This window comes from Colobus angolensis, unplaced genomic scaffold (genome assembly GCF_000951035.1).
Source record: "Colobus angolensis palliatus isolate OR3802 unplaced genomic scaffold, Cang.pa_1.0 Scaffold190, whole genome shotgun sequence".
Lineage (NCBI taxonomy): Eukaryota > Metazoa > Chordata > Mammalia > Primates > Cercopithecidae > Colobus > Colobus angolensis.
In genome coordinates, this window is record NW_012115044.1 from 7324144 (window position 1) to 7335258 (window position 11115).

General features: G+C 42.4%; 1 protein-coding gene across 1 annotated transcript in view; it reads right to left on the reverse strand.

Moving 5' to 3' along the window:
* GPR156 (G protein-coupled receptor 156) overlaps window positions 1-11115 on the reverse strand; it is a 143712-nt gene that overhangs the window by 13365 nt on the left and 119232 nt on the right. The window contains exons 6-8 of the mRNA XM_011940646.1: window positions 8209-8334; window positions 6854-6949; window positions 2648-2884 (exon numbers count right to left, since the gene is read on the reverse strand). Of these exons, the coding sequence (XP_011796036.1) occupies window positions 2648-2884; window positions 6854-6949; window positions 8209-8334 (459 nt within the window). The remainder of the gene's footprint in view (window positions 1-2647; window positions 2885-6853; window positions 6950-8208; window positions 8335-11115) is intronic.

Here is an 11115-nt window from a genome sequence, read left to right on the forward strand (position 1 = left end):
TCACTGCAACCTCTGCCTCCTGGGTTCAGGCGATTCTCCTGCCTCAGTCTCCCTAGTAGCTGGGATTACAGGTGGATGCCATGACACCAGCTAATTTTTGTATTTTTAGTAGAGATGGGGTTTCACCATGTTGGTCAGGTGATCCATGACCTCATGGATCACCATGAGGTCAGGTTTCGAACTCCTGACCTCAGGTGATCCGCTTGCCTTGGCCTCCCAAAGTGCTGGGATCACAGGCATGAGCCACTGTGCTTGGACATTTTCCATATTTTCTTATCTAGTCTCTCATTTGTTTCCTTATTTTCTGTTTTCTTAAAGTAATTCACTAATTCAATATTTTGTAGTGTCTAATTGCCCAGTTAATGCTTCTATTGGGATTTTAAATTTAATACCATATTTTTAATTTTTATTCAATATTTTATTAAGATTAGGGTTTTTTCATGATGGTTTGCTTTAGTCAAAAAGAGACAATATCCTTTGAATTTTATTGACAAGTCCAGTATCTTCTAAACACTTCTACTTCAGAGGAAGGCAGCTTCTCTAAATCTTTAGACATTTGTAGTCCTCTTCTTGTGAACTGCAGATTCCCTTCATAGATCATTTCCTCCAGAATTTATGGTCTTACATGGAAAGAGCTGCATTTTCCTAGTATTATAACTATATTCTCTTAGTCTTTTCCTCATGATCACAAGAGGGCTGCCATAGCTCTAGGAATCACATACATTCAAGGCAGGAAGAAGGTAAAAGGGGTGATATTAGCCAAGCTTATCACCTTTTTCAGGAAAGCAAAAGCTTTCTCAGAAGCTTCTGAGAAAACCTCTAGTGTTCAAAATGGTGTCACATAGGCACTCCTATCTGTATGGGAAGGTGGCAAAGGAAGAGTTTAGCTGTTACAGTCTCTATAGTGCAGGCAAGCAAGGAAGAAAGGGGTTAGCAGCTCTGTTGCCCAGGCTGGAGTACAGTGGCGCAATCTTGGCTCACTGCAACCTCTGCCTCCCAGGTTCAAGCTATTCTCCTGCCTCAGCCTCCCGAGTAGCTGGGATGATAGGCATGCACCACCATGCCCAGATTTTTAGTAGAGATAGAGTTTTACCATGTTGGCCAGGCTGGTCTCGAACTCCTAACCTCAAGTGATCTGCCTACCTCAGCCTCACCAAGTTCAAGGATTACAGGTGTGAGCCATTGTGTACCCTTAAAGGGTACTTATTTCAACAAAAAAAAAATCCTCCTTTTCCTCTGCCAGTAATCAGTCAACCAGACCACTCTGCCCTGATAGTCAACAGGTAGCCTGCTGTCAGGCAGGGCTTGCTTGTTTATGGAATCAGGACTGCCCTCTATCCCTCAGCACCAGTTCTCTGCATCGTTGATTGCTACCAGTCAACAATGTTGGCGGCAGGGCCTAAGGGGTGGGCTTTCCAAAAGGTCCCTGCCTACTCCCTTCCCCCGTCTCCCAAGGAGAAACAGTCCTTGCTTCTCAGAGCCCATTTCTGCCTCATCCCAGACAAACAAGCCTCAGCTCTAAATGGCTTCCTTCATTCCAGTTTTTACAGCATTAAGATTTGGCAAAAATTCCTCCAGTTTCTGGCACAGAGGCAATATCCATCCGTCGTTTCTAGTGCTGCTGCTGCAGATTTTTCCCTATTTATGTATTCTGTTGAGTACTGTAATGAGGATCTGTGGCAGAGAAGAATAGTAACAGGGCCATGCCTGTGTCACACCATCATGCCCCAAAGTACACTCGTCCCTTTCACAAATACACTGTAACCTGCCATCAGCCAACACTTAAATGATCAGTTAGCTCCCTCATGAGGAATTAGTTTAGTCAACTGGAAGCTGCAGTGGGAATCAGGACAGGGTCTTGAGGGAGGAGTGGGATGAGGGAGGACTCAGAAGGAAGGAAAGGAGAACTAGGAGGGAAACAAGAAGGTGCCTAGTGCCAAGTGCATTAACCTAGATATATGTGGCTCGGTGGTCCCCAGGGTGCAGCATGAACAATTCCACACCCCTTTCCTTTCTGAGCCTAAGATTCCTTCTCTGTTCCCTCTGACTCCCTTTCTTCTTTGCTATCTGGCTATTTCTGCTTCTGTCTTCCTCCCTCATTTGATTTTTTAAAATTCCCATAATATGAAACATATTTTTATTTAGTTTCTACCTCTCCTTATTGTAAAAAGCAGAGAAATGTTCTATATTTTCCTCCAATAAAAAGAAAGGAAAAGCATTTTAAATCATAAAGTTCTATCCAAATGGATTTTTCCCGGTGAGTCTGCAATCCCCAAATGGAAAAATATAAAGGTTCCTTGCTCCCAGGCTAGTGAAAGAAATATTAATAACATGATGGGAATGAGTGCACCAGGCCGGAGGATGGGTGGAAAAGCAGGACTGTGAGGCAGCCCCCACAAAGGGACAGGCACCACAGGTGTGAAGAGTGTAAACAGGGGCTGCCACCACTGCTTGGACCACTCTGGCCTGTCCCCCTTGCTGACCAGGACAGTGAGGAAGGACAAAGGCAACCAGCTCACTAGGATCCCCTGTCTGCTTTCTGACTCTCCAATAAGTGGCATGGAAAGGTATCAGTAGGAAAAAAAGAGCAATTTGTCAGTGAAAAACTCTGGAGTGACTAAGAGGACCAGCTCTGCAAAATCCATACCTGGGGAATGAAGATGAAGCAGTTGATTGTAGTTGTACAAACAAAGATCCCTCCAGATGTGAGTCCAAAGACCAGGTTGGGCCAGGAGTGCAAGTATCTGGTGACTACAAAAAGCAGCCCAGCAGCCAGTACAAGGAGGTTGACCGCAACCATGATGGTTAAGGACTGATTCACAGGAGGAGAGCTGACATGGCCAGTCAGGCCAGCCAGGTAGGCACCATACAGCAGGAGCAGGCCCTGGGGGTTGAAGAGGTGACGGAGGCTCAGAGAAGTGAAACAAGAGGTCAATGAGCAGTAGGTTTGCAACCAATTTCCTCATCTGTAAAATTAGGATAATAATACCTACCTTAAGGACTGCTATTAGGATTTACTAAGATATCACATAGGAAAACCCTCAGGGCAGCCCCTTATACCTACTAGGTACTTAATAAATGTTATTGTTTCTCTGCTTCGCTGAGAATTAGTTTATCAGAAATCAGCAAGTCAGCCATGACATAGGACTCTTCTGAGACAAGGCACAGGACAGGATCATGTGGGTGGGTTAGTATCCCTACAGAAAGAGCTGTTGGGCACTAGGAGGACAGTGGGCCCACAGAACCTCTGGTACTGAGTGCTTCCACAGCCATTGTCCGGTGTTGCCCTGCACAAAGCTGAGGGTGCACAGGGAAGCTGCAAGTGACCTGTGATCTGCTTGTCAAGTCACGTGCCAAAGCCGGGGCAGTGCCCAGAGGAAGGGGCTCTTTTCTCTAATTTGCCCAAAGGCACCATCTGCTTGTCAAGCCTCGCACCTGCAAGACTGCATCTGACGAGAAGGGATGGGCCTTTTAAAAATTTACACAAAGGATCTCCACAGGCTAGCAGCGGGTCTGTGCCAGTGAGTGTTTATGGGAGATGAAGGGTAAAAAAAAGAGGAGAAAAAAGGGGAGAACAAAGGCAGGCTGGGACCCAGGCAAGACTGTGGGGCAGGCATAGGCAGCAAAAGCTCCATCTATAGTTCTCACCCTTTTTGTGACATTTCTTGCTCCCCTACAAGGAACCCAGGGCCGTATTCTTTTCTCTTTTCTATGAATATAAACCTGCTCTGAGTTGTCATTTGTACTATGGAGAATATAACTCATAGCATCTTAAAGTGCTGCCCCCTCCATAGAAGCTGCATTCATACAGAAATCAAAGCAATAGTCAATAATACATAACATATAGATTCAATTAGGTTCACCTTTCTGACTATGTGCACAGTGCCATAGTAGGTATAGGGCAGAAAATAGTGACACAAAGAAGTCATGGTCCTGGCTTTTAAGGCACTTGGTCTGGCAGGTAGATTTAAGGTAAGCACAAACATTTTTTTTTTTTTTTTTGAGATGGAGTTTCACTCTTGTTGCCCAGGCTGAAGTGCAATGGCATGATCTCTGCTCACTGCAACCTCTGTCTCCCAGGTTCAAGTGATTCTCTTGTCTCAGCCTCCCAGGAGCTGGGATTACAGGCATGTGCCACCATGCTGGGCTAATTCTGTATTTTTAGTAGAGATGGGGTTTCACCATGTTGGCCACGCTGGTCTCGAACTCCTGACCTCAGGTGATCCACCCGCCTTAGCCTCCCAAAGTGCTGGGATTACAGGAGTGAGCCACTGCACCAGCCTAAAAATGTTCATGTGAACATCAGAACGTGATGATGCCATGGGAGACGAGGTGGGGGTGGGACTGTGGGATTCAGAGGGAGAACTAATAATGCAAGTAAGGGCAGGTATCAGCAGGGCACCTGCTGGTGACCCTGAAATCATATGACATGGTCAACTCCACCTTCATGGGTGGCCCTAAAGAATATATTTTGGAGAACTGGTTGTGCCAGGAGGGAAGGAGTCAGCATGGAAGAGATACCTTCCAGGTTCCCCTAATGCCCAGTGTCCCAAATGGGGCCTGAGGGCCAAATGTGGCCACCCTGAGATCTTCAATGACTAGAGGACACATAAGTCAGGAGACCAGGGAAGCCCGACTTTTGGGTAACTAACGCCATCAGGTGGTATTCAGCAGAGTTGGATCACTGCTAATTTAATCAAAGGGAAATGAAATTAATTCTGCGATTTTGAAATGTTCAGATATGATTCCACTAAAAGATTTTAATCCATTAAAATTCTTGTTAAAGGGGCAATGGGTGTGAATCAAGTGTCTATACATTCTTGGCTGGTGTTTGAGTGAGTCATATCTGATCCTTGCATATCACTGGCCTTAATTGCTGAGAAGTGTAGGGTAAGGGGCAGTTGACAGACTCAGGTGGGGGGTCCTAGAACCTAATGTGGAGATTGAGGTCCTCTTGAGGAGCTTCTCACTGACCAAGGAGTCTATGGGGTCTGGCTCAGTAAGTTTCCTGATGCTCCTTCCTTTTCCTTCTTTTTCCTACGGAAAGATACTACAGTAAAATAAAATGTAAATGGGAGTATAAAAAAAGGCAATGGAGAAAATAAATCAAGTTGAGTCACAAAGTAAGTAGCTATGGGGGAAATGCTAGCTTTCTGGGCTGGGGAGGACACACTCTTCTACAGGGACTCAAGGAACCAACAGAGGCAATGTATTTTCCAGAAGTGTCTAGCGGGCAGTGGAAGAACAGTAATAACAATATCTAACATTTATTGAGCTCTTGCTATGGACCAGGAGTGACTGAAAACTCTTAACATGCATTAACTCTTTAGAAACAGAACAGTTCCGAGGGGATATTATCATCATCCCCATTTTAAAATGAGGAAACTGAGGCTTAGAGAGGTTAAATGAGGCTCAGGGTCAGCTAGGCAGGGGCGGAGTCAGAATTCAAACCCTGATCTGTCACAACTGAAGCTCATTTTTTAACCATTAGCAAGATTCTGGAGATCAAGAGCTGTTCACTTCCTAGAGTCTTCTTTTAAAAAATATTTCTGTCAAAGTAATATTTGCACATAGTTAAAAAGGAATGTTTCCCTGCCCCACTTTGGCCCACCCCTAAGCCTGTTCCTCTGAAGCAACAACTTCTAATACTTTCTTAGTGGTGGAGTGGGTAAAGTTTACTCTTTTTTTTTTTTTATTTTTTTATTGAGATGGAGTCTCACTCTGTTGCCCAGGCTGGAGTGTAGTGGCACAATACCAACTCACTGCAACCTCCGCCTCCCAGGTTCAAGCGATTCTCCTGCCTCAGCCTACTGGATTCTCCTCCTGAGTAGCTGGGATTATGGGTGCACCCCACCACACCCAGCTAATTTCTGTATTTTTAGTAGAGACAGAGTTTCACCATGTTGACCAGGCTGGTCTTGAACTCCTGACCTCAAGTGATCCACCCACCTCAGCCTCCCAAAGTGCAGGGATTACAGATGTGAGCCACTGTGCCCGGCCAGAGTTTACCCTTAAAGGACACTTATTTCTACAAAAACTCCTCCTTTTCCTCTGCCAGTAATCAGTCAACCAGACCTCTCTGCCCTGATAGTCAACAGGTAGTCTGCTGTCAGGCAGGGCTTGCTTGTTTGTGGAATCAGCACTGCCCTGTACCCCTCAGTACCAATTCTCTGCCTCTCTAAGCTGAAAACCAGCTGTTCTGTTCTAAGGATTGTCCTCAGTGCTCCATGCAGGTATCCTCTACCTTCTGGAAATAATATCCTACTTCTGCCCATCTAACAGAGACAAATGAGTCTAATGGTGAGAGATTTGGGGCAGTATGGGAGACAGTGTGAGACGGCTGGAACCCCTCAAAGGGCCCCATGAATGCTGCCATCTGTCTCAGAGCCAGCCTTACTTCCAAGCACAGCGAGAAAGTCAGGTGGGTGAAAGACAGCAGGACACCTTGGCCCAAATCTTGAAGAATCACACAAGAGGCATAATAAGGGCACTTAGGAGAACAAATAAAGCTGGGTCAAATGTCTCCTCATAATTCCCCTTGCAAGGAAGCTGAAGGGAAAACTGGTATTGTCAAATCAATTAAGAAACCAGACCAATAAATAGGAGAAACAGTGCGTGAATTCCAGATGATTTGGGGGAGGACTGAATGAGGGAGTCTAAAGAGTTGGGAGAGTCTCCTCCAAACAAATAAAAACAGAAAAGTAAAAACGGTCATAGCTTTGAGGTTTATGCATCAACAGAGGTCTCCTCTGAGTTCAAGATTCTTTGCAGACATCACCTTGTTAATTCCTGTAATTCTCTCTTCATATCCATTTTGTTGGTGACAGAGACCATATCAGATGTGGTTACCAACCTTGCATCCCCAAACAAGAGCAATCCAAACATCAGAATACTGGGAAGCACAGAAGTGGGTGCTGGTCAAAGTGCAGGACACGTCTCTCCCTGTCACCTAGAAGGGACACAGAGTCAGAACTGGAGGTGCCCACAATTACCAGAAACACACAGCAGATCTTCGTGAACATCCTGGAGTGTTAATTTTTCTACAGCACATGATTTCCCCCTCAGTATGTAAAAACTGTAGCATTTAAGTGACTCCACTAGAACCTAAATGAGAGTGACTATATGTTAGGAGAACAGATGATAAAGTTGGGCTAACAGCTGTGTGCTTGGTGACAATAGGGCTTACCCCTCAGTTATGTGCTTTGCTACCCCAATCAAATTAGTGCCTCAACAAAATTATAAACTATTTCATTATGCACCTGCTTTTTGCAAATCATTGAATCCTTAAACATTAATCTTGCAATGTCACAATTCCATGATTCTACTGTATTCCTAAGCCCCTTGTGAGGCTGAAGATATACTTTTTTTTTTTTTTTTTTTGTGGCAGAGTCTCACTCTGTCGCCCAAGCTGGAGTGTAGTGGCGCAATCTCAGCTCACTGCAACCTCTGCTTCCTGGGTTCAAGAGAGTCTCCTGCCTCAGCTTCCCAAGTAGCTGGGATTACAGGCATGTGCCACCATGCCTGGCTAATTTTTGTATTTTTGGTAGAGACATGGTTTCACCATGTTGGCCAGGCTGGTCTCGAACTCCTCACCTCCAGTGATCTGCCTGCCTCAGCCTCCCAAAGTGCTGGGATTACAGGCACCAGCCACCATGCCCGGCCATACTTATTAATTGAATACTATGTACTGGACATTGTTAAGTCTTTTACCTACATCGTTTCATTTAATCTTTGCCACAACCCTATGCAATAGGTAGTAGTATTATCTCAATTTTACCTATTAGGAAACAGACTTAGAGAGGTTAAATAACTTTAGGTCACACAGCTAGTGAGCTTGGTAGGGCTAGGATTTGAACTAGGGTTGACTGACTCCAAAGGCCACCTTAAACTACGACCTCCACCTCTACAATTAGGGGAAGGTAACTGCCGATAGCTGAAAGTTTTAATTATTGATAACGTGGAAGTAGCGGTAACTGTGAGGCAGATTCCAGCATGCTGATATCTCACTGTATGCCCACAAAGAGACCCTAGGGCAGGAGGAGCAGTGGGAGTGGCAGCAGACAAGGGGAAGGATTTCATGGAAGCCACAGCTCCTGACTCTCCCTCCTCTTGGAGTCCTTTATCTTCTTGTTGCAAGGATGACTCCTGTGTATCCACAGAGGTCAGTCCAGTTTGGGGATGAGATTCCCTAGGGATTTGGCCCCTCACCGTCATACTGACACTGAGAATCTGGAGGCACTGGATAGGATCAGTCAGCACCCATGTCACGAGCAGGATCACATCAGCCATCAACAGGGCTGCCACCAACCCCAGCAACTGCAGGTCTTTGATAATCTGCAAAAGAGTCAACGTCAAAACTTCTCCTTGTTGACTGGCTATATGACACACAGGCTAGAGTATCCCAAGTGCTCTGAGCTATATGCTCCAAGGTCAGCCCTCCCAAGGAGCTTCAAATGTAGCTATCAAAAATGAAACAGATACCGAACATTTATAATGACTTCTATGCTGATATCATTATTAGCATTACACATTTCCATTTGTTTAACTTCTTCATATCCTACCTTCTCCCACAAAGGACTCAAGGTATTTTATAAAATAAATAAACAATTATTTCTATATGTTTATATGAGCACATAGACATGGATGTCACACTACACTGTTAATAACTATTAACTGAGGGGTGAGATTCAGAGATACAGAAGGAATCATTAGCATTTTCATTATATGCACATGAACTACAGATTGACTTATGATCTTGACTTATGATGGGGTTATGTCCTGATAAAACCATCAAAAATAAAACCATTTTCATAGTAAGTTGAAAATATAATAAGTCAAAAATGCATTTAATACGCCTAGCCTACCAAACATTGCTGCTTAACCGAGCCTACCTTTAATGTGCTCACAACACTTATACTAGCCTACACCTGGGCAAAATCGTCTAAAACAAAGCTTAATTTATAATGAAGTGTTGAATATCTCATGAAATGTATTGACTACTGTGCTGAAAGTGAAAAACCGAGTGGTTGTATGGGTATTTTAAGTATGGTTTCTACTGAATGTGGATTGCTTTCACACCATTGTAAAACAGGAAAACTGTAAGTTGAACTGTTGTATGCCAGGGACCATCCATATTTGACTTAGGATGAAGAGAATGTGTTAGTTTGTGACTACAAAAATAAAATGGAGAAAAATATATACTGTGATAGGATTAAAACATTAAACATCAGGGAAGAAAGAAAATAAAGGGAATTATGATGAAGGCTCAGATGAAAAGTGTATATATAATAGCATTTACTAATTGAAGCAGAAGAAATGTGGATCTGAGCTTTTGACAACCAATGAAAAGAAAGAAGCACAACCAGTTATATGATTCAAAGTGTTTGTAAAATTAAAAACAAACCAATTGCCTGATCAAACTGTTCAAAACCAGTGATAAAGCGAAACTACTCAAAGCAAGCAGTGAAGAAAGACACATTTTGTGTAGACATAAAATAAACATGAGACTTCTCATCAGATACAAGGCCAAGTGAGAAGACAGCGCAGGAATATCTTGAAAGTACTGGAAGAAGAAAAGAAAATTTCAGTCTAGAATTCTATACTCAGTAATATATCTTTCAGAAACGAAGGCAAAATGAAGGCTTCTTCAGATAATCAAAAGCTGAAAGAATTCAGTAGTAGCACACCCACACAGGAATGTTAGATATCCTTCAGGCAAAGGAAAATAATATGAGACCAAAATGTGGATCTATACAGGAAATTAAGAACACTGGAAAAGGTAACTAAACAGAAAAATACAAGATTAGTTTTCATTACTTAAATATCATTAAAGAAAATAACAAAATTCAGCATGTTGTCCTGGGTCTTAAAAATAAAAAAATAAAATATTTTAAAAGATAATTGATTTATTAAACAAAGAATCATATGGGGCTTAAAACGTAACACCAAAGATAGGAATAGGGATAAAGTACCTTACTATTGTAAGGTACTTACACATGAGTGCCAATTATGCAATTTTATAGAAATTCTTCTTGAAATTGAAAAGAAGGGAATAGTTCCCAACTCATTTTGTAAAGCCAACATTACCCTGATACCAAAACTAGAAAAATATATTACTAGACAACTACAGAGCAATATGTATTAAAAACATGAATGTACAAATTCTAAACAAAGTTTTTATAAAAATGAGTCCAACAATTATGAAGAGGATAATGTATCATGACCAAGTGGAGTTTATCCCAGGGATGGAGGTTAGTTTGACACCCTAAATCATTTAACATATGGGCAGATAAAGAGATAAAGAGCAGAAGCGTAGAAATTTTTAGAGCAGTAAAACTACTCTGTAGGATACTGTAACGGTAGATATATATCATTGTACATTTGTCCAGACCCATAAAATGTACAACACCAAAAGTGAAACTTAATGTAAAGTACAGACTCTGGGTGATAATGATGTATTAATGTAGGTTCATCGATTGTAATAAATATACACTCTGACGGGGAATATTGATAATGGAAGAGGCTATGCATGTGTGGGGAAAGAGTGTATATGTAAAACCTCTGTACCTTCTGCTCAATTCTTATGTTAACTTAAAACCACTCTAAAAAATAAAGTCTATTGTATACGGGTTCAAAAAAAAACCATTTTACATAATCCACCACGTGAATGAACTAAAAAAAGAAAAACCATATGATCATCTCAATAGACCCAGAAAAAGTTTTTGACAAAACCCAACATCAATTCTTGATTAAAACTCTCAGCAAAATAAGAATGGATAAATATCCCCAGCTGGATAAATGGCATCTACAATAAAACTACTGCTAACATCATTCTTAGTTTTGAAAGACTGTTTTCCCCATAGGATCAAGAATAACAAAGGTATCTGCTCTCACCACTTCCATTCAGATTGTACTATTGTTTCTAGCCAGTGCAATCAAACAAGAGATTGGAAATCAATTATCTTTATTAACTGATGATATGATCATCTATGTAGAAAATCTGACAGACTCTATAAAAAGCTGCTAGAGGCCGGGTGCGGTGGCTCACGCCTATAATCCCAGCACTTTGGGAGGCCGAGGTGGGTGGATCACAAGGTCTGAGATCAAGACCATCCT